Below are 27,955 nucleotides of genomic sequence, written 5' to 3'. Positions count from 1 at the left end.
GGTGTTGTTAGCGGAAGCAGCCTGGCGGGGGCACCGGGTGGCTGGCGGCACGATGGCCGCCAAAGCTGCTGTGCTGGGCGCGCCGTCCCTGGAGCCCTTTGGTGAGAGGGCGGGGCTGGTGGGGCACATGGATGGGTGGAGGCTGGGAAGAGATGGATGGGGCACGTGTGGGGAGGGAGGATTGGGTGAGGCAACAGGAAAGGGGAGCTCAGGGCAGTGGCGTGCTATGGGGGGCAATGGGGAGGGAGTTAGGATGGTATATGGAGGAGGAGGAGGAGGAGGTGGTGGGACACAAGGTGGAGATGGGGCTGGAGTTGTGCGCGCGCACGCATCTCTGAGCTTTGCTGACACCCGAAGAGAGGGCAGAGGCCTGCCCTTATGTGGCCATCGCTTGTTTGAAGAAACCAAATATTTCTGGATTCAGGTTTTTAAGAAAAAAGAAAAGGAGTACCCGTGGCACCTTAGAGACTAACAAATTTATTAGAGCATAAGCTTTCGTGAGCTACAGCTCAATGAGTCATTTCAGAGTAGCAGCCGTGTTAGTCTGTATCTGCAAAAAGAAAAGGAGTACTTGTGGCACCTTAGAAGCTAACAAATTTATTAGAGCATAAGCTTTCCTGAGCTATAGCTCACTTCATTGGATGCATGGAGTGGAAAATACAGTGGGGAGATTTTATATACACAGAGAACATTAAACAATGGGTGTTACCATACAGACTGTAACAAGAGTGACCAGGAATGGTGATCTATTACGAGCGGGGGGGGGAAACCTTTTGTAGTGATAATCAAGGTGGGCCATTTCCAGCACTTTACAAGAACAGTAGGAGGGGAAATAAACATGGGGAAATAGTTTTACTTTGTGTAATAACCCATCCACTCCCAGTCTCTATTCAAGCCTAAATTAATTGTATCCAGTTTGCAAATTAATTCAAAAACAGACTCCCGTGAGAGACTGCTGAGTTGGAAGTTTTTTTTGTTGAAGAATTGCCACTTTTAGGTCTGTAACCGAGTGACCAAAGAGATTGAAGTGTTTTCTGACTGGTTTTTGAATGTTACAATTCTTGACATCTGATTTGTGTCCATTTATTCTTTTACGTAGAGACTGTCCAGTTTGGCCAATGTGCAGGGCAGAGGGGCATTGCTGGCACATGATGGCATATATCACGTTGGTAGATGCGCAGGTGAACGAGCTTCTGATAGTGTGGTTGATGTGATTAGGCCCTATGATGGTGTCCCCTGAATAGATATGTGGATGCAGTTGGCAACTGGTTTTGTTGCAAGGATAGGTTCTGGGGTTAGTGGTTCTGTTGTGTGGTGTGTGGTTGCTGTGAGTATTTGCTTCAGATTGGGGGGATGTCTGTAAGCAAGGACAGGCCTGTTTCCCAAGATCTGTGAGAGTGATGGGTCGTCCTTCAGGATAGGTTGTAGATCCTTGATGATGCATTGGAGAGGTTTTAGTTGGGGGCTGAAGGTGATGGCTAGTGGCGTTCTGTTATTTTCTTCGTTAGGCCTGTCCTGTAGTAGGTAACTTCTAGGTACTCTTCTGGCTCTGTCAATCTGTTTTTTCACTTCAGCAGGTGGGAATTGTAGTTCTTGTAGGTGTTTGTCTGAGGGGTTGGAGCAAACGCAGTTTTATCATAGAGCTTGGCTGTAGACAATGGATTGTGTGGTGTGGATAATGTTCTGAGTTATGTAGGAAGTCGGTCTAGAGATCATAATGGTTCTTTCTGACCTTAAAAAATATATGTCTCTATGGATTCAATTGTTATTAAAATTTACCTTTAATGCTGTCATTAGGTATTTTTAATAGGTTTAGTTTTTGTTTATGAAGCAGAAATCTGGCGATTAAACTCTTGGATATTGACCAAAGATTTTGTTTAAAATGCAAACACTGTCAGGGCGGAGGGGATGAGCTGAGAGCCTTCCCATGAGCTGAGAAGATTTTTTTTTTATTTAAGGGCACACAGCTAATTAATAAATTTATTTTTTTTAGATTTTGGTAGTACTGCTGCTATTATTAAACTACTACCTAAGGATCTATTTGCTGAGCTAGTAAGTAATATTTCTATATTTAGCTCTTACGCTTTTGTGTATTGTAAAATGTTTGAAGTGATGGTTATGTTACTAGCTGTCGGAGTGCAAATTTCCCTGATAGGGTAATTGTAATGTCCCCCACCTTTGCGTTAGTGGACCACATCCTCTAGTGATTAGTGAGACTAAGTCAATTTTGTATTTTTACAAAATACAAACAATGATTTTGCTTTTGAATAGTACACACAGGAACAGCTAGCCTGGGAAACAATCCCTTTTATGTTTTCTATTAAATCATGGGAAAATGCACCCTTAGTGCTGAATTGTATCGCTAGTTGCAGCTCTGTGTTGTAAGCAGTGCAAAGCAGGTAAGCTAGTGGTTTAAAATTTTTGATTTTTTTTTTCCTTACTCTTGTGGGTTTGATGGTATTTAAATGTAGTTTTAGCAGCAGCCATTGATTTAATACATCCTTTTCCTCTTCACTTAGTATATGTGTAAAGTGGTATAGCACACTATTTGTATATTGCCACAATTACCACAATAGGCTTCTTCGCTTGGCCACTGTGTATTAAAACCGTACAACTCCAGGTGTACACCCTCTGTACAGATTTTTAAAAGCATGATATTTTAATAATTTCACTAGTTATTGTCCATGTAACTTTCTTTGTAGTGTGAGCGAATTATGCAGCATCTTCGCTGTCTGATCCCAGGTGTAAATACAGTAGAACTATGCCAGGTAAGTTTCATGATTACAGGTCATCCAAAAGCAAATCACTTACATTCATTGTTTATAACATATCACGTGAATTACAGAATGTTTCTAAGACTTACATTTGTTTGTGTTCAACCATTGTTTCTAGAGATTTCAAACGGCTGGAGTTGAAATGAATGTTGCTGACCTAGCAAAGATAATTAATGTTGTTTCCTTTTTATTCAGGTAAGCAAGAACCCATCCTCCCTAAACCTCTTAATTTTATTCTTTCCTTAAATAAATAAAAAAGGGGGGGGAGGAGGGATCATAAAAGGTAGAAAGGTATAAATTAAGGCTGAGGAGGAGCCAGAAAATTTTGACTCTGAGTACTTGAGAGGATCTAAAGGGGTTTGCAAACTTGTATTAACTCATTTTTAAATTCATAAATCAGAAACAAATCTGTTTTTTCACTTAGAATATTTATGAATATTAAATATATGGGGTATACATAAATAAAAGGAAATTGCTCCCTTGTGGGGACTTTGCATGCACATTCTTAGCACAGTTTACTTTGGAGGAAATTAAGTAAAATCCTTTGCAAAAAGAGCGTGTAGGTTGCATTACACAATTACTATGTAAAATAATAGTAATGAACAGAGAAAACTAATGGAAATGTTTGCCTATTTTTAAAAAAACCCTGGATTTCTTTAACATCACTCTTACAGAAACCTACAGCTTGTTCGTTTTAAATTTATCTACAGCACAGCAGCCAAAAACAACCTCTCTGCAGAAGAACTCTCCACTGGTCTGGGTAATGTAATCAGTATGCTGCCAAAACATGCAGTTCAGGTTATTTGCCATATATGGAATGAACAGGGTAAATCTATCATGTCAGAAGATGCTAGAAATATGGCAACAGTGGGACAGGTAACTAGCTCAGACTTCTGATTCAATCACATTAACTTTCCAAAAATGTCTACTTCATGGTGGATGCTGCTGCAAAAATGGCAAATATATTTAATGGACTGTTGGATGCCTGCACATTGTGATTAGACCTGGCTAATACTAGTTTCCCCTTAATGCTTACAAATGCTTGAGACGTATAGAGCTAGGTGGTTCAAATATTTTTCCAACAAGTTTAGAAGACTTCCATTAATACTGCATTTTCATTCTGACAACATATAAAACTTCAAGTAGAAATCTATAGGTTTTATACCTTGAAAGAAGTGACTGGCACTAAAACAAATTGGCACTTTTAATTACCAAAAAAAAAAAAAGTTTGTCTGCTTATTCATACAAGTGACAGTCTGTTCAAACTACGCTTCTCAGAGTTGTTAGTGAGTTAAAATGGAGCTCTAATATTTTAACTTCCATGAGTTAAACATTTTACTTAGTGTATAGCACAATAAGGCTCTGAAATTCATGTACTTAAGCAAAACATTCTGATGTGAATTCTTACATTAATACTTGCGCATGATCTTTATATAAACTGTTAGTCATGTTATGGACTTACATGAACAGAAAACAGTAATTCTGCCTCTTAATGCATGAATAGATAGAGTATTTGAAAAAATTCAACATGTGTTTCTGAAAGTGTAGAGTTAGCTAAGAATACTTCTATCTCCTAAATTCTTGATGAACTCATGAAGATTACTAAGAATACAGCCATAGCAAAAAAATTACATATAGGCATTAGTATAGGGTCTTGTGCCTCTCATCAGGGGCTTAGGAGTGATATTACCCTGATTTTCTTTGTCAATTAAAGATGGGTGGGTAAAATCCTCTTGCCATGAAAAATTGCACTGGCAGCAGAAATTCTGTTCCTGCTTGTACACTTACAAACAACAGAGCAGTAAGAGCTCACCATAAGCAATCTCTTAAGTAGGTTTTGCTCTTGCCCTTCTTGAAGGACTTATTCTTTGGTTGTGTGTGGTCATTTAAAAAAAACAAAAAAACATCCTTAGAATTTAATGCCAGTGCCTTTCAGTCATGTACATCTGCCAAATTATTGGAGCTTATGTTGCTGAAGACGTTTGTCATTGCAACACAATTGTGAAGACCTAGACATGTCCTTAACCCTTTTTGTTAAGAATCAAAAATAAAATCAGTGAAGCTTGAGGGATACTAGAACCCTTGAGTTGTTAATAAAACCATGCTTTTGAATATCTGTATCTAATCCTCTTTCAAATAATCTGACTTCATAGTAATTGCCTAGCAAGTAACAAAATAAACAGTTGAAGAAAATGTTTTTTCTTGAATGTGTGTTTATCTGTGAAACGTCAGTCAAATCAACCTTCACCAAAAATTTGCAATTGTAAACTTATAATTATGGCTATTGATGGATGATGATGTCCGCTATGCCAGGAAAAAGCCTGTTGTCTGGGCAAGTGAAATGTAACTGCTTAATGCCAAGCTGGAAACGTGTGCCTAAATCCTGGTTGTATCGACTGGCTGGCAGAGTTTTAAAATGAAAATGGACCCATAAATGCTATTGAATGGTAGAAGAAATGGATGATGTATTTGCCTCTCCCACTGACTTACTGAATTCTCCAGGGCCTCTTTTTCCCCCCCCCCCCCTGAAATTGTGTTCTATATAGTAATTTGAAGCTATGTTTGCATGGCTACAAAGTACTTTGGACCAACAACTTCTTGTGGGGAGGAAGGGGAGCTGCAGTTGAACTCCAGGTTTATTTAAGGCAGTGGCTCTCAACCTTTATAGACTACCGTATCCCTTCCAGGAGTCCGATTTGTCTCGGGTACCCCCAAGTTTCACCTCACTTAAAAACTACTTGTTTACAAAATCAGACATAAAAATACAAAATCACAGCACACTATTACTGAAAAATTGCTTACTTATTTTTAACCATATAAATAAAAAATTGGAATATAAATATTGGGGGTGGGGGGGAAGCTCCCCTTGTGAGAGAAGCCTGCATGTGAGCAGTTTAATGTGGGGGAGCCGTTGTGCACCAACAGCCACACAAATCTTGGCAGAAGAGGTACCTGTGTCCCGTGGCAAGGAAGTCTGAGACAACCAGGGGCTTCTCCTCCATTACAGCCATTGAGAGGTGATCCTGCTTCATCTGCCTACTCTGCCATGGAGATCTTGTACTGGGTTGTGTTGAGTTGGGCTGCACTTTGTCTGGTACCTTGCCTTCAACCTTACTGCAAAGAGTGACCCTACCAGGACTCCCAACAGCATTGCTCTTAGGGTCTTAAGTAAGCTTCTCCACCATGTCAAGGTGGCAGCCTAAGGAGAAGATTTATTTACAGTAAACATTGTACTTGTATTCCGGTGTATAGGATATAGAGCAGTATAAACAAGTCATTGTGTGTGTGAAATTTTAGTTTGTATTGACTTGCTAGCGCTTTTTCTGTAGCCTGTTGTAAAACTAGACAGATATTTAGGTGAGTTGATGTACCCCCTGGAAGACCTCTGTGTACCCTGAGGGGTATATGTACCCCTGCTTGAGAACCACTGATTTAAGGGGTCAGGATAGAGAAGAATTTAGTCTTGTTTAGAGCATCCAGTAGGTGACTCTTTGTGATCCAACATTTCTTAATGTTATCTTCCATTTTCTGCAGTTTTAGCTATAGTTTAATAGATACTTTAGACCAGTGATGCCTCAACCAGAGGTACATGTACCCTTGGGAGTACGTAGAGATCTTCCAGAGGGTACATCAACTCATCTAACTATTTGCCTAGTTTTACAACACGCTACATAAAAAACACTAGCAAGTTAGTGCAAACTAAAATTTCATACAGATGACGACTTGTTTATACTGCTCTGTATACTAGACACTGAGATGTAAGTACAATATTTATATTCAATGAATTTATTTTATTATATGGTAAAAGTGAGAAAGCAAGCAATTTTTCTGTAATAGTGTGCTGTGACACCTCTGAATGTCTGTCTGATTTTTGTAAGCAGGTTTTTTTTTTTAAGTGAGGTGAAACTCGGGGGTACATAAGACAAATCAATCTCCCAAAAGGGGTACATTAGTCTGGAAAGGTTGAGAACTACTGCTTTAGGCCACAAGGGATTGTTAGTCTGACCTCCAGCAATAAACAGACCACAGAATTTTACTCAGTAGCTCCTACGTCAAGCCCACAACTTCTGGGTGAGCTAGAGCATGGTGGGCTAATGTATTACTGATAAGGCTGCAAGTTTGTCATGTGACTTTTGAGCAGCTCGGGCGGCCCCCAGGCCAGCCGCTGCTGGGGCAGCATTGGGCCACCGCCACCTACCAACAGCAGCAGCAGTTTAGTTGTGGGAGGGGATTCAGGGCTGGGGGTTAGGGTGTGGGAGGGGGTGAGGGCTCTGGGCAGTGCTTACCTCGGGTAAGGGGGGTGTGAGCTCCCTGGAAGTGGCGACATTCCTCGGCTCCTAGCTGGAGGTGTGGCCAGGCAGCTCTGCACACCGCCTGTGGGCACTGCCCCAATGGGAGCTGCAGAACCGGCACTCGGGACAGAGGCAGCACACAGAGCTGCCTGGCTCCGCCTAGGAGCTGAGGGAGTGTGATGTTGCTGCTTCCGGGCAAGTGTGAAGCCAGGTAGGAAGCTTGCCAGCCCCATCGACTGCGCACACACACCCCTTGCCCCAGCCAGCACTAGCGGGGGTCCTGGGACGCACACTGCACACCTCCTCCTCTCTTCTCTTTCCCTTCCCTCCCCCTTTAATTTTTTTTTTTTTTTTTTTTGGTCAGGGGTATATAGTACAAGTCATGGACAGGTCACCGGCCGTGAATTTTTGTTTACTGTCCGTGACTTTTACTAAAAATACCCATCACTAAACGTAGCCTTAATTACTGATATTATAGTTTAGTGTCAGTAGAATTGATTGGAAATGTTTAAAAACAGTTTGGTTGCTCTTTCTTTTCTTCAGATTATAGATATTCAATGGAAACTGGGAATGGCAGTGAGCTCTGACAGCTGCAGGTCTCTTAAGTATCCTTACGTTACAATGACACTAAAAGTGGCAGAGCTGTCGGGCCAGATAATGAGCAGGTCTTTTGAAATGACAATCCCACAGTTCCAGGTTTGTAATCCAGTTTCATACAATTCTTACTTCTCAATAAGAGTTGCATACAACACTACTTTAATAGATATGCAAATGTTTACATGTACGAAAACACATTTGGGACATTTAATTACCTATGTGGTAATGGAAAGATGAGACGTCTACATATGGTTCAGATTAAAAATCTATTTGCTTAAGCAACTGAACCCAAACATTGTTAATTTAATAAGAACTCTAACTTAAGAATTCCAAGTTTAAAATTGCCTTGCCCTTATCAAAACTATCCTGTTTCAATGAGTAAAATTGTAACCAAAGACTACTAGATCTCTTAGTATGTTAACTCGCTTGATGATCTGTCTACTTTGCTACCCAGCTGCCTCTCCTGCAATCAGAGTGTGTTCGAAGCTCAAGAGGTCTGTGGAACTGCTCCAGCCTTAAAAACTGAAATTTGAATTAAAGCCTAAAACCAAACTTTCAGGAAAAAAATCCTTAATGCTTAGAGCAGGGGTTCCTGAACTTGGTTCGTGGCTTGTTCAGGGTAAGACCCTGGCAGGCCATGAGACACTTTGTTCCTGCGGACGCTCAGGTAACCAGCTGCTTGCAGCTCCCAGTGGCCACGGTTCTCCGTTCCCAGCCAATGGGAGCTGCGGGAAGCAGCGTGGGCTGGGCCACCACTTCCTGTAGCTCCCATTGGCCGGTCACTGGGAGCCGCAAGTGGCCATACCTGCGGATGCTTAGGTAAACAAAGCCTTTCACAGCCCGCCAGGGGCTTGCCCTAAACCAAGTTTGGGAACCTCTGGCTTAGCACAATAGCCGGTGCCAGAAGTCAGATTGCTGGAAGTTTGGAGGGTTCTGTGAGATCATCTGAAATGGCCAGGGTCAAATGGGTAAGGAGCTAATGTATGATAAATCCTTAACCTTAAAAAATTGTTTTGCATTTCTTTAGTCTTGGGCCTAAGAAGAGCTTTCTGGGTTCTTTTATGGTACTTAAAGAGGCAGAGGGCTAGCTGGTCTTTCAGAGAGTTTAATCTGTTGAGACGGTACCAAATTTAAACATAACTGACTTGTAGATATTCCTCATGAAGTGGAATTGTCAATTTAAAAATTTTAAAAATTTTGCAACTCTCCTAGCTTCAAAATAAACATGGATCTCCAAATCATTTGAATCATCGTAGCTGAATGTACACTAACTTTTGGAACCATTTCTGACTATAGAGTTAAACAGCAGCTGCTAATTAAGTCTCTTCTGCTGCTGCTCTCCCTTCCCCACACAAACACAGAGAGGTGAAAGTAGACTACCGAATGGTTGAGCTTGCTGCAAGAGGCTTCCTAATGCTGAACAGAGCAACCTCTCAGTGTGATTATATAGCTTATATTTTACAGGCTTCCATTTATAAAAAGTAAAAAAGTAGCACAAATCACTAGGAACAATGCCATTTAAAAAAAATAGCACTTCACTCTGAGGTAGGGGGATGTTACTAATGCTATAAATGGGGGGGGGGAAAAAATCCAAAGGCGGGGAGTGTTTTGTTTACTTTTGTGTAGTTGGTTTCACTGTGGTCTCCCATATAATCAGGTAGTCAGTCACATTCTCTTTCTTGATTGTGTGAGTCTTTCACACAACTACTAAGTAACAGAGTAGTAAAAATATATGGCTGTAGCGCCACAAAAATTGGCTGGGGTTCTCTGGGCAGGTGTAATACCTGAAACATTGTTTTTTAAATGACTAGTCAAGTTGATTCTATTCCTTTAAGGCTGAAAAATCTTGGCTCTTCATATAAAATATTGTATACTCCTTTTTGCTGGCATTTGTGGACCTGCTGTAACAGCCATTAAAGGAAGGTTTTATTTTGGTTTATTGGTGGGTTCCCTCCCCCTCAAAATGTTCCAGCTCTGGTGCCCCACTGTGTTCTACTATTGCCATATATTCTGTTCAGTCACAGCACACCTGCACACCAGTCCAATTTTACTATTCTCCTCCTCCTTTCCCTCTCCACAGCAACCTTATCAAAGTGGTCCTTAATTCCTTTGCCTACAGCTGAAAACCTGGATGGTGGTGGCCGTGAGAGCTTTTGTTTAGCTATCAGAGTTCAGTTATGTTAAAAGGTCATTACATCCCCTTTGTTTTTAAACTAAACTTCTACAAGTCTAACGATCAATAAAACCCTTTAGTGAAAAATGTATTAAAAAGGCAAGGGTTGACTGGTGATTTTTCTGAATCTAGATCCGCTCGAATCTCAACTCTGTAGATTGGAAACTTTAATATATTGCTGTTCGATTGCTATGTGAAAGGGACACTGTAAACTGAATATCGAGGTTATTTCAAACTGGGAATAAAAACTTTCAGGTATTACTCCTATCAATTTCTGTGGTCTTGCAACCACATTTTCCTACTTCTAAAACTTTTTTTCTCTCCTTTTCCCAAAGGCATCAGACAAAACTACACAAATATGGCATCAGACTATAGTGAAAGTGACTTTACACAAAGTGCTGACTAATGCATAAAGCAAACTGGATTAAAGTTCTCATATTTTAGATACTCTAATCTTGGGTGCTACTTGTAAACCATAGGGAAAAAATTCCAACAAGAAGCTGTTGGCTTTAACTACAATGCAAATTGTTAAAGTGCAGTTTAATATTGCCTCTTCTTTTTCAGGACTTCTTCAGACATTTCAAGGAAATGGCAGCTGTTCTTGAAACAGTTTGAGCATAACTGTTTATATACTTCAAAGACACTTTACTTGATCCAAATAAGCCTTCCTATCTTGCACAAGTAATTAAGTGTCAATGTTTAAGTAAGGTATGTAGTCTCATGGTCCTGTCAAGAATATTTTTCAGTATCTTCCTTTTTTTTTTTATTTTTGGATCACACTGAATGTTTATGTAACTTTTCTTCTAAATATATGAAAGAACAAACTCTTGCAAGGTGGTAATCTGAGTAAAAATGTATTTAGCTCTATTCAGGCAGAAGATTGTGACATTCTTAGCTATGTAACAACCTCAGACTCAAACACCCACGAAAATGCTAACTGAGGAAATTACTGGAAGAAGCGTAAACCCCATGTTTACACTTTTCTCTGTAAAATCATGATGCCATTGGTATGCATAAGGAATCAATTATATCATCTATGTAAAGTGCATAAAATTACAGTCAGCAAGCATATTAGCCATGAGTAGTGTCGTCAAACTGATAAATTCCAGTTGTATCAAGAAGGTTAGCCTAATTTTTTACTCCCTTTTCATAGAATCATAGAATATCAGGGTTGGAAGGGACCCCAGAAGGTCATCTAGTCCAACCCCCTGCTCAAAGCAGGACCAAGTCCCAGTTAAATCATCCCAGCCAGGGCTTTGTCAAGCCTGACCTTAAAAACCTCTAAGGAAGGAGATTCTACCACCTCCCTAGGTAACGCATTCCAGTGTTTCACCACCCTCTTAGTGAAAAAGTTTTTCCTAATATCCAATCTAAACCTCCCCCATTGCAACTTGAGACCATTACTCCTCGTTCTGTCATCTGCTACCATTGAGAACAGTCTAGAGCCATCCTCTTTGAAACCCCCTTTCAGGTAGTTGAAAGCAGCTATCAAATCCCCCCTCATTCTTCTCTTCTGCAGACTAAACAATCCCAGCTCCCTCAGCCTCTCCTCATAAGTCATGTGCTCTAGACCCCTAATCATTTTCGTTGCCCTTCGTTGTACTCTTTCCAATTTATCCACATCCTTCCTGTAGTGTGGGGCCCAAAACTGGACACAGTACTCCAGATGAGGCCTCACCAGTGTCGAATAGAGGGGAACGATCACGTCCCTCGATCTGCTCGCTATGCCCCTACTTATACATCCCAAAATGCCATTGGCCTTCTTGGCAACAAGGGCACACTGCTGACTCATATCCAGCTTCTCGTCCACTGTCACCCCAGGTCCTTTTCCGCAGAACTGCTGCCGAGCCATTCGGTCCCTAGTCTGTAGCGGTGCATTGGATTCTTCCATCCTAAGTGCAGGACCCTGCACTTATCCTTATTGAACCTCATTAGATTTCTTTTGGCCCAATCCTCCAATTTGTCTAGGTCCTTCTGTATCCTATCCCTCCCCTCCAGCGTATCTACCACTCCTCCCAGTTTAGTATCATCCGCAAATTTGCTGAGAGTGCAATCCACACCAATTTTGTTAATTATTGAACATCTTCCATCATTCTATTAATAAATGGATTAGTATCACTGAAATATTTCCATAAATCTGGATTTACCATCTCTATTGTAGTAAATATCTCTAGTAACAGAGTCCTAAAATCTTAGTTCTGTGCAGGGAAGTTAACATTGACTAAGCAGAACTTACAGGCAAGTTTAAAATTTAAGAGTGAATGTTTGTTAAATATGTTTGGAGCACATAGATACAGTTGATAGCATGTTATTTTGTTGCTTATGTATGTTCTGTAGTAAATTCAACTTTAATTAGGAAACAATCTGCTGATTAGAATAGTAAGTAAATACCACAAGTTTAAACTGGAAGCTTGATGCAGTTGTATCACTTGCTCTTCTGAACTGGATATTTCAAGTCAAGAAATGGAAACTGAAGGTCAGCCTGAGCTAAACAAATCACTTACGACAATATTAAAAGTCCCACAGACTCTTTGAGCTGCAGTACTCTTTCTGGGAGGAGTCCACAGGACTGCATTGCTGTCTGTCCAGAGACTAGTTGTCCTTGTCAGTCATCAGTAAGATTCTGACTTAGTGGCCATCTGTGATCAAGAATGAGGTAACTTCAAATATGGAATAATCCAGCTTTCCATTTTTGAGTGTCTTCATATAAACAGAATAATTTAAAATGGAAGATTACAACTAAACAAAATTAGACATATGGAAAACAAAATATTCTGACATGTAATAAGTATGCTGCAGGTATTCAAATCAGATCTTATTTGCTCTATAGCACAAGCAAAGCATGTCCTGTATGAAAACCGAATGGATGAGGGTTACCGGACTGAGGCTTAGTCTTGATAAGACCAGATGAAAATAGGCTGAAAGCAATGGGGAAAAAATTGGCAACAGTCATCAATGTGCTACTGAAAGAGGGTTTGTATCCACCATTTGACCTAGTTTCACAATATTGAACGTGGTTGGAACAAGAGCTGCTTTTTAAAAGATCAAGCAGCAGTGCCAAAAGGTGTTTTTTATTGTTGTTGTTTTAAATCTATAAAGTGGCTAGAACAGTTCAAGCTCTTCTTCTGATGCAGCTTTTGCTGTCATCATCCCTGCCTTTTGTCACTTCAGAATAATATGATTGTAATGCAGTCCATGTTGTGGGTGCACTCTGGAACCATTCAAACTCAAGGCTGTGCAGAGCATATTTCCTCCTTTGGGCATAATGCAGGGAGTACAGCACCAATACTCAGAGTTGCACTGGATTCCAGATGAAGAGCAAGGTGATGGGTTTAACCTTTTCAAAGTAAATAGTTTGGGATCTGGAACCTTACTTGAGGGACTGTCTGTGCAGTTCAGATCAGTAGGCATGCACAAGTGGCACTTGATTGATCTGAAAATGAGAGGAGGCTGCTTGCAGAATATTCTCTGGGAGAGGGCCTGGCCTCTAGAATGTACTTCCTTCCTCATTCTGCCAGACCCTGGGTTTGTCAGCCTGGGCATACCCTAAAGTCCACTTTTTATGAGCCTTCAGGGAGATGGTTGGTACAGAGTCCCATCACATGGTCAGTTGAAGGATTTCTAGAAGAGGTATTTGTAATTGAAACCTATTCTTTTGTGTTTTAGGTGACTGCATTTAAGAGTTTTGGGGACTGTTCTTAGACATGCATAGGTGACAAAAGTAAAATCAGGTAACCAGATGAACCACAAATTTTGGGGTGACACTTGATACTTAAATTGCTGTTACAAACTCTAGTCAGTCTTTGTATAGCTGATAATGTTTGTGCTGACATTGGAACATGAGTGGAGAAAAGACGCTTTGGTTATTGATGCCTTTTTGTCCAGCAACATTAAACTAGCATTAATAGTGGCTTCTCCAAGTGAGAAGTTTGAGTTTACCAGTTCTGTTTACCTCTCTTCACAATGTGGCAGACCTGTGCAGTTGAAGCAATTTGCAGTAACCCCATTTCCAGTAGAGACGGGGAAATGTTCGTACCATTATACAAGGCCCTGGTGAGACATTGGGAATACCGTGTGCAATTCTGGTCTCCTATCTTTAAGGAAGGGATGAGTTCAAACTGGAACAGGTACAGAGAAGGGCTACTAGGATGATCAGAGGAAAAGAAAATCTGCTTTATCAGAGGAGACTGAGAGCGTGGCTTTTTTAGCTTAACCAAAAGAAGGCTGAGGGGAGATATGATTGCTCTAAGTATATTGCAGGGGTCAATACCAGGGAGGGAGAGTTATTTAAGTTAAGCACCAATGTTGACACAAGAACAAAAGGATATAAACTGGCCAACAACTTTAGGCTCAAAATTAGGCGAAGATTTCTAACCATCAGAGGAGTAAAGTTCTGGAATAGCCTTCCAAGAGGAGCAGTGGGGGCAAAAAACCTAACAGGCTTCAAGGCTGAGCTTGATAAGTTTATGGAGGGGACGGTCTGATACCATAGCCTGCAATGGCATGTGGCCCATTGGTGACTGCCAGTAGCAAAAATCCTCAACAGCTGGATCTGGGACACTAGAGGGGGAGGGCTCCCAGTTATTACAGAGAATTCTTTCCCAAGTATCTGACTGGTGGGTCTTGCCCACAAATACAGGATCTAATTGATTGCCATATTTGCAGTTGGAAAGGAATTTTCCCCCAAGTCAGATTGACACAGACCCTGGTGTTTTTTCACCTTCCTCTGCAGCCTGGGCCACTTGCAGTTTTAAACTACTGTAAATGGTGAATTCTCTATAACTTGAAGTCTTTAAACCATGATCTTAGGACTTCAAAAACTCAGCCTTAGTTGAGGGGTTATATTTCAGGAGTTGGTGGGTGAAGTTCTATGTCCTGCAGTGTGCAGGTCAGGATAGATCACGATTGTCCCTTGTGGCCTTAAAGTCAGAGTCTAAAACTGTCACAATATGGCAACCTGAAACCATAATGCCAGAAACATTAATGAATGCTTTGTGAAACATCCCTGCATGCCAGGATATTGAAACTTGTTAGAAAAACCCCAGAAGCCTGTGTCTGGTATGACTGTTCTGATAAATCTCAATGAACACCTTTTTGATTTATATTGTTTTAAATAGATGGTGACAGAGTTGGCTGTTGAGGCAAATCCCAGATGTTTTATTCAGTCATCTGTAAGAATTACAACATTAAACAATGGAGCAATTAAATATTCAAATTGTTTTAGAAATTGAATTGTGCTGAATAGTGATATTTGCAAGTTAGAGAAAAGCAACTTTTTACTATTGTCTGTGTAGAACCAAATTTGTAGCAGAATAAAGAATCACATCTTGTCTTTAATATTACTTTCCATTTTAATACAGATTTCTATACCATGCATTTTTGTATGTTTACAAAAAGTTATTAAATATTTGGATAAATTTAAAAGTGGTCTATATTTGTTCATGAGTGCTTATTTGTTGCATGAAAGTCTATCTTGACTCCCTTGAGGACACACACACACACACTCTTTTTTTAAATAAACCAAAAGACAGGTAGTTAACTAAACTTCTCTCCGTACTGAATTAGGTAAAACTTGCCAAATTCTTCCATCTATTTATCTTGCTGATCACACACACATGAATATGGAAATGGAGGAATTCAAAGCTAAATTCCAAAGACTACAAGGATTATTTACACCACTGAGAAATAACTATGTTGGAAATGCACTATATGAGCCTGGAAAATGATATAGGCACAGACTCCATGGGTGCTTTGGAGCTAGAGCACCCCTGGGGAAAGAATTAGTGGATGCTTCGCACCTACCAGCAGTGCCCCAACCAGCTCCCTTGCCTCCCACCCCCCCAGTGGGGCTCACCCATTAGCTCCTCCTCCTCCCTCTAGGTGCCTCATGCCCACTGTGATCAGCTGTTCAGGGGTGTGTAGGAGGTGCTAGAGGAGTAGGAGTGGGGGGCAGAAAGGTGGGGGTGGGTGGGAAGAGGCAAGAGCTTGGGGTAGAGCAGGGGTCAAGCACCCCATACCCCCAGCAACTAAAAAGACAGCACCTCTGGAAAAGGGAGAGGCATAAGAGACTGAAATTAGCAGGGTCTGTATTTAAAGATTTTTTTTTTTAAATTTATTTGAGTTGAATAAAAGACCACACTAGCATTGCTCAATTCTTGTCTGACTTTAACATTTTATAGGGGGAGGGCAGGGAATATCAGTCTTATGCAAGGAACTGTATTTAAAGAAACGTGGTTGGGTGGAGGAAGAGAAATGTGGCTGTTAAAGGAAATAATGTCCACACTTAAACTCTTATTGGACAATGAGGATATCTTTTCCAAAGAGCATCCGCATTAAGGCCTAGATTATCCTTCTGACCACTTGCTTCTGTGCATGTCCCAGTTTCATCCAGTCATGGCCAAAGCAAAAACATGGCTCTATTTAGTTTAGTCGAGGTCCCCAAAATGGCATTGCCTTTTTCTAAATTGCATTCTGAACAGATAGCTATGTATATGAAATAGCTCCTGGCCTTTTTAGCTTTCCTCTTTCCAGGTTTCTCCTGCTGCTTGAATGACTTCTGGATTATTTTTCTTCAGAAGTACTAGCTTGTATTTTATCCTCCAAGTTTGATAAACTTTTCTGCTCATATTTTCTAACCATTCTAGCTGTCTTTAATTTCTCCTTCCTGACACAAATATGAAGGGCCATTTCTAATCTTTTGCATAGGAGTGCAGAGTTCTACTTAGCTACTATAACTAGTTTAGGGGGGCCCAGATTCATAAAGGTACTTGGCTGATGAAGAGAAGGAATTTAAACTGGGATCTGCCATGCTTTAATTACTAGATTGTGGGATATTCTCATATGGTCCCTCTGTCCATTAATAGTCCATTAAATAGTCATTAGACTACAGAGAGGTGAGAATCACTCTACAGTCCAGTAGTTAAAGCACTTACCTGAGCCTTGGCAATTCCTGTTCAAATCCCTTCTCAGGCAGAGGGGTGACTTGAACTGACACATCCCAGGTGAGTACCGTAACCACTGCTCTAAAGGTTATAAAAGAGGTTCTTCTCTCCCTGACCATTTTATATGGAGATAAAGGTCTGCCTAACTCATTGCAAAAAATACCCTAGTGCCTAAGCTGCTTGTCTCCAGGAGAGAAGTTCCTAGATGTGGATGGCTAGCAGAGATAGACATCTTCCCTACAGCACAGATTTAAGCACTGATCTTCATGAGAGGGGTGGGGCTTAGGACACCCCCCCTGTGTCATTAGCATCTCCCATTGACTTGTTTAGGCAGTTCCCTGCCTCCTATGCTGGCCTTTTTGGATTATAGTCTAAAATGTGGTGTGTGTCTCTCTCTCTCCATTCATTCTATAGGGAGCCTGGGCACTTAACTCAGGCTTTGTGGATCACATTGTTCCAGTGATTTTTCTAGACACCTAAAAGTCAGGTGTTGTCATGCTCAGCATCATGATGCCTACATCCCTTTGTGAAACTAGGCCTAGAACCCTCTATAAAGATGCTGAGTAATTACAGCTGACTCATGGTAGTAGGTGGGGCTTGTTAGCTCTATCCCCGCTACCAAAGTTGTTAGAATGGCCTTTTCTGGGGCAGAGAGAAGATCCTAAGGCTTATTCTTGTACTGCTCTGCACCTGTCCACAACTCTGCTTGTTACTACCTTTTATTTACAGTCCTTCAGCCATTTTCTATCCATGTGGTAATGTGTATCCTAATCAATTTGATTTAATTTTGAGTCAAATGTCATGAGATCTACCACATGCTTTACTAAAAGCAAAATTAAGTGAAATTTGTGCTACCACCACATTCTCTTAAAAAAAGCAATTGTGTCTGGGAAGACTTGTTCTTAAGGAAGCTAAGCTACTTAATATTTTTGACTCTAATCATATAGAAATTCAAATTTTTATCATGTTTTAAGTATGTTTCGTGTTACTTGAGGAATTGAGATAAAACTTTGTGGAGGGTAACATCTTGGATCACTTTCTCTCCTCAGAAGATTCACACCACTTCCTCTTCAGTCTTTTGAAAAATCCTTTGTTCTCCAGGACTTTTTAAAAAATAGGCAGTGGTTCAATTAGGCTATTAGCTAATGAACTTAATCCTCTGGATCCACTGGTTTATATTCCCTTACCTGTTCCTTATCAAAATTTTATGTTTTGGAAGTTCGTACTTCCTAATTGTCAATCTTCCCTTATTTTTCTTGTTAAAGACACTTTAAAAAAAACTACCTCTGAATTCCTTCCCCTCCCCCTTCTTACTGTCCAGTTCTGCATTCCCTCCTTAAATTACAGTAGGTAAGATTTTCAAAAATGTGTGTCTAAAGTCTAAATCTTTATTTAGGCATCTAAGTGAGAGGCCCGATCTCAAAAGCCTAAGCATCTAGAAGATCCCACTGATAGCAGTGAGGCTGCTAGCTGTTTTCAGAGTAGCAGCCATGTTAGTCTGTATTCGCAAAAAGAAAAGGAGTACGTGTGGCACCTTAGAGACTAACAAATTTATTTGAGCATAAGCTTTTGTGATGCATCCGATGAAGTGAGCTGTAGCTCATGAAAGCTTATGCTCAAAAAATTTTGTTAGTCTCTAAGGGGCCACAAGTACTCCTTTTCTTCTTGCTGCTAGCTGTGTGGACCTTTTGAAAACCAGGTCTCTTGTTCAGGTGTTACTCTGAATATATGTTAAACAGTTTCTGATTTATATACCTCTGTTTATGTTGCCTGTGAAATTGAAATCGGGTTATAATCAAATTTTCTGTTGTAAGAGAACAGTTTTTAAGATCTAAGTTCATTATTTCAGCAGACATCTCATTGAAGTCAGTGGCAAAAACTGATGCTGACTTTAATGGAAACAAGGTTGAACCCTAATTTAGCAAATGGTTTACTAGTTTGCTCATGAAATTCTGGAGCAAATTGCCTATCAATTGGAAATCAAAATGTAAAAAGCCAATTTGGTCCATTTCATTAAGCAGCCTTTGAAATAGAGCAGATATGTGCACTTGGACAGCTGACTGAAAAAATATTGCTGTTTAAAGGAATGACTGTTTGTCTCTGAATATGTCCATATCAAAGCTTCCTAAAACAGTGTAGTTTGAGAATATGCTGACAGATTCTCTGAAATGACTTTTTTTTTTTTTTAAAGCTCTAAGGCAGTGGTGGTGGGGAATATACTGCCTCTTGAACTGAGAGTCATGGGATACTCCTAATGTTAATAGATTTCAGCTTTTTGTCTCTTTGCACTAGTGATTGGGTCAGTTTGGGAATTTGGATATTATCTGTCAGCTGTCAGGAGCTACTATTTATTAGCTTTTGCAGGTTTTCTAGTTACTTTTCCTGGTCAGGTAGCTGAGAATGGTACTGGGCAAACTCCATCCTGTTTCACTCATTCATAACAAGAAGTTACTGGGATGCTTGGTGAGTGTCATCCTTCCCAAAACAGTCTATTAGTGTTATACGTATATACACAATGGCATGTTGTAATGTAAAATGGAAATATTTTATTAACTTCATAGTGTGTGTGCAAAGGTTCAGTTAAATAGCATGCGAACAATTTTGAAGCAATGAGTTTTTTAATACACTTTTTGATTTTAAAAAAATGGGGGGGGGGGGAACCATTAGTTTTAGTTCATTTGCTGTGGTGCTACATCTTAAGGTTGCCTATTCTATGACTGGTAGCAGTCCGTAGGTGACAGGTTTCAGAGCGGTAGCCGTGTTAGTCTGTATCAGCAAAAACAACGAGGAGTCCTTGTAGCACCTTGGAGCAGAGGTGGGCAAACTATGGTCTGCGGGCCACATCCGGCCCGTGGGCCCACATCAGGGGATGGGGAATGGGGGGGGCAGGGGTTGGATAGGTGTGAGAGTCCCAGGAGGTGTGGGGGTGTGAACAGGGGTTGCGGCAGTCAGGGGACAGGGAGCGGGGTGGTGGAATAAGGGGTAGGGTCCGGGGGGAGTGGGGGGTCCCAGGAAGGGGTGGTCGGGGACAAGGAGCGGGGAGGCTGGATAGGTCAGGGATTCTGAGGGGGGCAGGAGGGGAAGGTGGTCAGGCTGTTTGGGCCCTCCATACAACTTCAGAACCCTGATGTGGCCCTCGGGTCAAAAAGTTTGCCCACCCCTCCTTAGAGACTAACACATTTATTTGGGCATAAGCGTTTGTGGGCTATAACCCACAACTCATGTACTGTTTGTTTATACCTGCCTATTGTATTTTCCACTCCATACATCTGATGAAGTGGGTTATAGCCATGAAAGCTTATGCCCAAATAAATGTGTTAGTCTCTAAGGTGCCACAAGGACTCCTCATTGTTTTAGTCACTAGGTGGCGCTGTTACACGTAGTGTAAGAAATGTTTGTTATGTAAACAAGAGTGAGTCTTTGAATAAGTACTGTGGTGTTAGTGTTGTAGTGCAGTAGTCCTTTGAGAGATGCTGTAGCAGACAATGGAGAGTTCACTCTGTTTTATTCTTTTATGGGTGGAGGCATTTCCTGAGATAGACTAGCTTCTTGGAAGCTGAGTAGGGTTGGGCTGAGATTTCTGGAAGAAGGGATTGATTGCCTGCATGCTGTTTGTAATTACCTGTTACAAAACTAGTGTGCAGATGCAAATAAAGCAAGTTACATTTGGAATATATCCAGACTCTGTCACTGATTTCTCCTCCACTGGGAAATTGTCCTGTAAGGCTCCACAATTCTGCTACTATTTGGCAAAGCTGATGTTAACAGTGGGACACTGGTGTTGAAAGAAGGGATCACACGATTTATAAATGTCTTACTTAGTGCTCCTTGTTTCTTCCGGGAGACTATTTCTCAGTCTAACATTACTTTTTAGAATTTTTCCCAATGTTCAACCTAAATTTCCCTTTGCTTGGTTTTATCCTATTCTTTAGTTTTATCTCAAGTATACCAATACAAGTAAACCCAAAACTACATGAGATCTACCTATCTTGTATCCTGTGGGTCCTGCATTCTTCCAGGATTTTGTACCTGTAGTATGTCATATATGGATCACTTCTGAAGAAACCTTTGTAAATGTGGATTTAGTTTTACATCTTCCCTGTTGCTTACTTAAATTTATTTAAAATTCACACACAAATTTCCATCTGCATCTACAAAATATTAATAAAAATCCAATGCCTTGATGATAAAATAAATATTATGTATTGCAATAAGTGATATACTGTAACTTAAAAAAAGTTACGTATAACAATAGTTACACATCATACATGGCTATTAATTTTATTTTTAAAGTGTAAGAGTAACAGCTGTAGTTTAGCTTAGGTAGCTGAACATACTTTTTTTCCTATATTTCAAGGTTATGGAATAAACATTTGTATTTCCTTGTCCTACACTCATGAAATTTAACCACCCTATTATTTTTTTAGCATACTGTATTATTAAAGTTTCAGAGTAGCCGCCATGTTAGTCTGTATCCACAAAAAGAAAAGGAGGACTTGTGGCACCTTGGAAACTAACACATTTATTTGAGCATAAGCTTTCATGAGCTACAGCATCCGATGAAATGAGCTGTAGCTCATGAAAGCTTATGCTCAAATAAATTTGTTAGTCTCTAAGGCGCCACAAGTCCTCCTTTTCTTTTTATATTATTCAAGATGTTTAATTTATTGTAAGGCCTACTGCTCTCTCTAACCTTTCACTTCTCAGCTACTGAAAATGGCATTCTTACTTCTGTTCCCAGCTTAGTTCCATTTAGAATTACCTCTGAACCTAGTGTTCAGGATAATGTTTTAGGGTGAAATCCTGGCTCTGTCGATGGGAATTTTGCAGTTGACTTCGAGGGGGCCAGGATTTCATCCCTAATGTTTTAGGTGGATATTTCTTGCATTGGTTTGGCATAGCTCTTAATCAAGCAAAAGATTTTCTCTCCAGTGATCTTCCAACCTATTAAGTGTCAAATACTGCATCCACACTTCAGAGGTGTTAAAATGTGTGTATGAAATGGGCACAAGAAACAAGTTATACATCCCATATAAGGTCCTGGCATGTTTCTTGTTACATGGCTGTGTAAAATACTGTCCACTCCTTTCCAAACACTCTGAAACTAAAAATATGGTGACCAGCACTGTATAAATTCGAGATATGGTTCTGTGCTGCCCTCTTAGTTATTCTCAGGAATATTTGCAAAAAGAAAAGGAGTACTTGTGGCACCTTAGAGACTAACAAATTTATTAGAGCATAAGCTTTCGTGAGCTACAGCTCACTTCATCGGATGCATTCAGTGGAAAATACAGTGGGGAGATTTATATACACAGACAACATGAAACAATGGGTGTTACCATACACACAGTAAGGAGAGTGATCACTTAAGATGAGCTATTATCAGCAGGAGGGCGGGGAAGGGAGGAAGAAAACCTTTTATAGTGATAATCAAGGTGGGCCATTTCCAGCAGTTGACAAGAACATCTGAGGAACAGTGGGGGTGGGGGAGGGAGGAATAACATGGGGAAATAGTTTGACTTTGTGTAATGACCCATCCACTCCCTGTCTCTATTCAAACCTAAGTTAACTGTATCCAGTTTGCAAATTAATTCCAATTCAGCAGTCTCTCCTTGGAGTCTGTTTTTGAAGTTTTTTTGTTGAAGAATAGCCACTCTTAGGTCTGTAATTGAGTGACCAGAGAGATTGAAGTGTTCTCCGATTGGTTTTTGAATGTTATAATTCTTGACGTCTGATTTGTGTCCATTTATTCTTTTACGTAGAGACTGTCCAGTTTGACCAATGTACATGGCAGAGGCGCATTGCTGGCACATGATGGCATATATCACATTGGTAGATGCACAGGTGAACGAGCCTCTGATAGTGTGGTTGATGTGATTAGGCCCTATGATGGTGTCCCCTGAATAGATAAGTGGACAGAGTTGGCAACAGGCTTTGTTGCAAGGATAGGTTCCTGGGTTAGTGGTTCTGTTGTGTGGTGTGTGGTTGCTGGTGAGTATTTGCTTCAGGTTGGGGGGGCTGTCTGTAAGCAAGGACTGGCCTGTCTTCCAAGATCTGTGAGAGTGATGGGTCATCCTTCAGGATAGTTGTAGATCCTTGATGATGCGTTGGAGAGGTTTTAGTTGGGGGCTGAAGGTGATGGCTAGTGGCGTTCTGTTATTTTCTTTGCTGACTATCACAGTCAGCCATGGCTGTGATGCTCCCTGATTATAATACTCTTCCTTCCAAAAAATCCATCTATTCCCAATTCCATACCTTACCCCAAATCCACCAGTCCTTCTACCCAGTCTTTCTCAACTCACTATACTCCATCCACCTCGGCAGCTGAGGGAGGCTTCTCATGGTGGCTCTGCAGAACAACAGCAATGACAGAGATGCTAATAGCCTCTGTCTGTGGGGCAGAATGGAGAGCAAGGCTCCAGATCCCTCCTAAATTTCAAGGTGAGGCTGGGCAGCCAGGCCCTGGCAGAGAGAAGTGGATTCCAGGAGCTGCAGAATTTCCATTCACTGTAGCACTTGGTATTTTGGCCGTTCCTCTTTTATTTTTCCTCCTCATATAATAGTCAAGTGGCTGAAGAAGGGCACAGGGATTAAGTGATGTATCCCCCATGTGCTCCAAATAGCAAGGGTGAGGTATGTAGAAGCAGAGTTCTCCTTGCAGCAATAAAAATAGTATACCTATATATGGCAGCCATCTAGCAGCCTGTTTACTCCCAGACTCAGAGACGGCTGAAAATTTTAATAAGCAGAGCTAGCCTTAGCATATTTTGGGGGGAGGGAGGCACTGCAAAACAGCATTTCACCACATTCCCACTCCACAGCCATAGCAGATCCACCAGGATCACAGCTGCATGCACAAGGCCAGGCTAAACATTTTGGGGAGAGTTAATGGGAAGACTCTTTGGAATCTACTCTAAACATAATTGACTCACATTATGTATGGTGAGTGTCTGTGGAGTGGAAGATGTTTTGGTCCTCCCCACCCTCCTACTGCAGAAATAGTCCAGCTACTTGTTCCTTTAAGCTCTTATAATTAACTTGCATTGGTTTACATTTTTAAGGCTGTATTTACTAGAAACTTTCTTTTGTAAACAAAAGCTAATATTCATCTTTGGTGGCCTCAAAGCCTGTGCTGTTAATGCAGCTCATGGGGCCATCTTTGACTAAATAATGGCAGAAAACATTGCTGCTGCTTAAATCAAATGCCTCCTTGAAGCAAACAGATTTAATATTTGAAAGTGTATTTTCATTAATGTTATTTTAAATTGATTGTGTATACACTGAACATAGAAATTCTAACTGGGATCCCTGGGGCTTTGGAGACTTAGACAGCCTATCAGTCTCTTAGAACAAGATAAGATGATGAATTTAATAAAAAGTTCAGTGAAAAACAATGTCCAGATCTTATATGTTACTTGAAGGTTACCCAAGACTAAAAATGAAATTGATATAGTTCAAAATAATGCAAATAAGTGATTGGACTCTGGAATACATGCGAGTTGAGAGAGGATGCTATTTTCTAGATGCGTGATAGATAAGGAGATATCCCAATTATTATTAATGGACATATCACAGAATTAAGGTATTTTGGTCTGATATGATTGTGGTTATACAAAAAATATAGGAGTATAAACAAACAGCTTTGTCTAGTTGTTCTTACTTAAAATTTTTCCACACTTAAAAATGCAGCTAAAAACATAACCATTGCTGGCTAAGGGCTTGGTCTAAGGCAGGGGTTCCCAAACTTGGTTCGTGGCTTGTTCAGATTAAGCCCCTGGCGGGTTGCGAGACGCTTTGCTTACCTGAGTGTCCACAGGTACAGCCGCTCGCAGCTCCCAGTGGCCACAGTTCACTGTTCCTGGCCAATGGGAGCTGCAGGAAGTAGCGTGTGTCGGGCCACTGCTTCCCGCAGCTTCCATTGGCCGGGAACAGTGAACTGCGGCAACTGGGAACTGCAAGCACCCGTACTTGTGGACGCTCAGGTAAATAAAGCATCTCGCAGCCCGTCAGGGGTTTACCCTGAACAAGCCATGAACCAAGTTTGGGAACCCCGGTCTAAGGCTTGGTCTCATTTAAGTCAGTGAGAACTGCAGTTTCTCAGCACCTTGCAAGATCAAGTTCTGTGAGAGTGGTTTTAAAGAAGTGGAAATCCAATACTGATGCATGGAGATAGCTGATGTAGTGTCATGTGAAGACCTAGCATATTGAGTTAATGAGGGATTGTCTGAATCTTCTTATTTATCATCAGAACTTATTTGCTTCATTAAACAGAAAAGACAGCCATCCTAATAGTGTCTAAATGAAGTTGCTCCAATAAAAGATATTACCTCACCTGCCTTGTATCTCACATCATGGGATCAATATGACTACAACAACACTGCAAACAATGGAAGATACTGAATTTTGTCATCTGAAATAAAAACTCCAGATGGGACTGGAGACCTCAGTCTTATGACTCAAATTTCCCCCCAAATAAAGCTTAAGCAGATCTGAGATGAAAGAATCAGGTCACAAGAGTTTTTATAGAGATTTTTGCAGCCTCTTGACAGCACCAGTCTTTGGGTGAACAATAGGCTTTTGAAGTAACTTATTTCCTAAGCATCACTGGTAATTAGCTACATGGATTAACATAAGACAATTGCCTATCTCCCAGAATATGCAGGTGATTTTCTACACACTTCAAAGAGAAATTAAGATGGTGATATCAGAACATTTAAATGTTAACGTCTCCTTTTGATCTCTGAATTAACAGAATACAGCTACAGAGAGGAACTGTTTGGTTACGTTGTTAACCTCTAACAATATACATGTAAACACACAAAACATCTACTTATATGTCACTAAAGGTTGAATCAGCGTCAATTAGCCTGCAAGTTGCTTAAACCTTTTTGGCCCAGCATCACAAAAGTAATTATCTTTATATCTTTCAGATCCTGGGGTATATGGCTTTCTTTCCAACAGGTTCAGAGACGGGCATAGATGTGACTTGCAAGCTTCCTACCTCTGGAGCTCCTAATGGCAGCAGGGGATCTGATTGTAGCCTTCTCTACACTTTCAGGAGTTGGTATTTGGTCCAGCTTCTGCAGTGTTGGAAGCTGGTGATGACTGCTTTGGTGAACGCGTCATTGAAGTACCAGGCCTACACTGGGGAATGGCAGTTAAGGGCAAGTCTACACTCCAGTCTAAATCAATATAACTTACATTGCTCAGGGGTGTGAACCCCTTCCCTCCTCCCCCCATGAGCAACAAGTTTTGCACTGTCCACACCAGCGCTATGTCAGCGGGAGATGCTCTCCTGTCAGCACACCACATCTTCACCAGATGTGCTACATCAGTGCAGCTGAGCCAATGTAGCAGTGTACGTGCAGACTTTCTCTAAGGCAGTGTCACAGATAATGACATTCTTTGAGTAGAGTTCTTTGTAATGCTCAATCCATCGGTCAGGTTAGTTTTGCCTGTCAGTGAATATGGTATCATCTTTCGCTTTCAGGTTTGCGGTCTTTTTACAAGATGGACCAAGTACTTCTTTAATTCCACTATAGGTACCACAAAAGTCCCCTCTTTCAAAAAGATCTGAATCTTTCTGCACAGGTCTTGCCAATACTTCTGGGCACTTTCTTTGGTGGCTTTCTGAACCTCAGCCTTACCCTCTTTAAACTTGAGAGTTCTGGTCTTAGGTGGCTGTTTAAAGTAAAGTTAGGTGAGGATTCTTTTTTCCCCCTATAAGTGGGAGCAGCAGATGTTCAGATGCTGCAAACCAATCAAGATGTTTTTTCTCTGTTGTTCCAAAGACATCCTTGGTAGTAGCCAGTATCATCATCATCTTAAAATTTTCCCACAAGGTGTCAAAATCAGGGGAATCAGGTTGATCATTTTAAAAAACCAGCTCATGCACACATTGAAACTTTGCACAAGTATCAGAATCCTTCATATTAGTGATGCTGAGGCAAGGTTTACCTTTTTGCTTTGCATAACAGATCTCTTTAAGATGCAATTGGAGCTTTGCCCTCAAAAGGGCATGCTCAGTGTCACAATCAGCACTAGGCAGTGATTGAACATGCAATACGTTGATCTCAGGATGAGATCAAGCTGACGCCCATTTGCTGAGTGAGGGTGCCTCCATATGACCTTTCTGCGGCTGCTGTCACCTGCCAGCAAAATAGGTGTTTGGGACTATCTGCTCACAAGATGCACAAAGCTTAAGAACAGCTGGCCATTTCTGTTGAGGCTACCTGTGCTGTATTGACCAATGATGTGTCCCCAGTGCTCCCAGTCCTTACCCACACAGACGAGTCTGTCCCTAGGAAAAAAAAATATTATTTGTTCCAGCTGAGAATAAAACTCATTTTTTTGCTATTTGGAATAATCAAGTGTTGGGCCATAAATGGACAGAAGAGTCAGTCACACAGAGTTTGTGTTTGTATCCAGCTGCATGATCCTCTCATTGATAGGTACTGGAGGGGTACATACTCTGAGGACAGACTTCTTGACAGCATATCCAACATCATGTATCATTGGTTCATTGTCAAATTTCCCAGATGAGTAGAACTGATAATTTTTCAGATCCAATTTCTGAAAGCCTCGTCTCATGGAGGGCTACACTATCAATGTACAATTGATGTAGTTCTCTATCAGTTAGAATCTTCCAGTTCAAGTCTGGTTAACATAGTATGAACATTTCAGCAAGCACTGATTAGTTTAGTTTAGAGCCTGGAAAGAAAGTGGAAGGTAGTTTTTTTTAACCCACTATTCCTAGTGCCTTCCCCAAATTGGGGCAAGCAGGCCACCCCTAAAAAAGGCTGCTTGGAGATCTGAGCCGCTGCTGAACACCTGGGTCCTTCTCCACCAGAACGAGCAACCGTTGAGCACCACCAGCTTAGGTTAAAACTTCCCCAAGGCACTAATTCCTTTCCTTGTCCTTGGACGGTATTGCTGCCACCACCAAGTGAATTAAACAAACATTTTGGGAGGGCCACTTGGAGCCCTATCCCCACAAAATATCCCCCGAAGCCCCTTCACCCCATTTCCGGGGGAGGCTTCAGAATAATATACTAACCAACTGGTTACAATGTGAGTGCAGACCAAATCCCTGGATTTTTAGTACACTGAACATTAATCAGGTTCTTAAAAGAAGAATTTTATTTATTTTTTTTAAAAAGTAAAAATTATTCCTGCAAA

The 27,955-nt window shown here is 40.9% G+C and overlaps 1 protein-coding gene across 4 annotated transcripts; it reads left to right on the top strand.

Moving 5' to 3' along the window:
- COMMD6 (COMM domain containing 6) lies at positions 1-27,928 on the top strand. 4 transcript variants are annotated; one of them, XR_006277760.1, is made up of 8 exons: positions 1-101; positions 1,994-2,052; positions 2,703-2,768; positions 2,893-2,969; positions 3,485-3,650; positions 7,610-7,762; positions 10,401-10,544; positions 25,708-27,928. XR_006277760.1 is itself a non-coding variant. In XM_043504600.1 (7 exons), exons 1-7 carry the CDS (start codon positions 53-55, stop codon positions 10,449-10,451), a joined length of 621 nt encoding a protein of 206 aa, XP_043360535.1. In that variant the 5' UTR covers positions 1-52; the 3' UTR covers positions 10,452-10,665. The 4 variants fall into 4 exon arrangements, 3 of the variants coding, with proteins under 3 accessions (XP_043360535.1, XP_043360536.1, XP_043360537.1); XM_043504600.1 differs by lacking the exon at positions 25,708-27,928 and having other exon boundaries at positions 10,401-10,665; XM_043504601.1 differs by lacking the exons at positions 1,994-2,052; positions 25,708-27,928 and having other exon boundaries at positions 22-101; positions 10,401-10,665.
- The last annotated feature ends 27 nt before the right edge of the window (positions 27,929-27,955 follow it).

The sequence above is a fragment of the Dermochelys coriacea genome, chromosome 1, assembly GCF_009764565.3.
Source record: "Dermochelys coriacea isolate rDerCor1 chromosome 1, rDerCor1.pri.v4, whole genome shotgun sequence".
In the NCBI taxonomy this organism is placed as follows: Eukaryota; Metazoa; Chordata; order Testudines; family Dermochelyidae; genus Dermochelys; species Dermochelys coriacea.
The sequence above is the reverse complement of the archived record's forward strand: the minus strand, read 5'-3'. Positions and strand labels throughout refer to the sequence as shown.

What these genes read in the sequence shown, in the direction of transcription:
- COMMD6 (XM_043504600.1), top strand. Translation starts at nt 53, where the DNA reads ATGGCCGCCAAAGCTGCTGTGCTGGGCGCGCCGTCCCTGGAGCCCTTT. An exon ending in ATATGGCAACAGTGGGACAG is followed by an intron (nt 3,651 to 7,609) that starts GTAACTAGCTCA and finishes TCTTTTCTTCAG; the next exon opens with ATTATAGATATTCAATGGAA. An exon ending in TGACAATCCCACAGTTCCAG is followed by an intron (nt 7,763 to 10,400) that starts GTTTGTAATCCA and finishes CTTCTTTTTCAG; the next exon opens with GACTTCTTCAGACATTTCAA.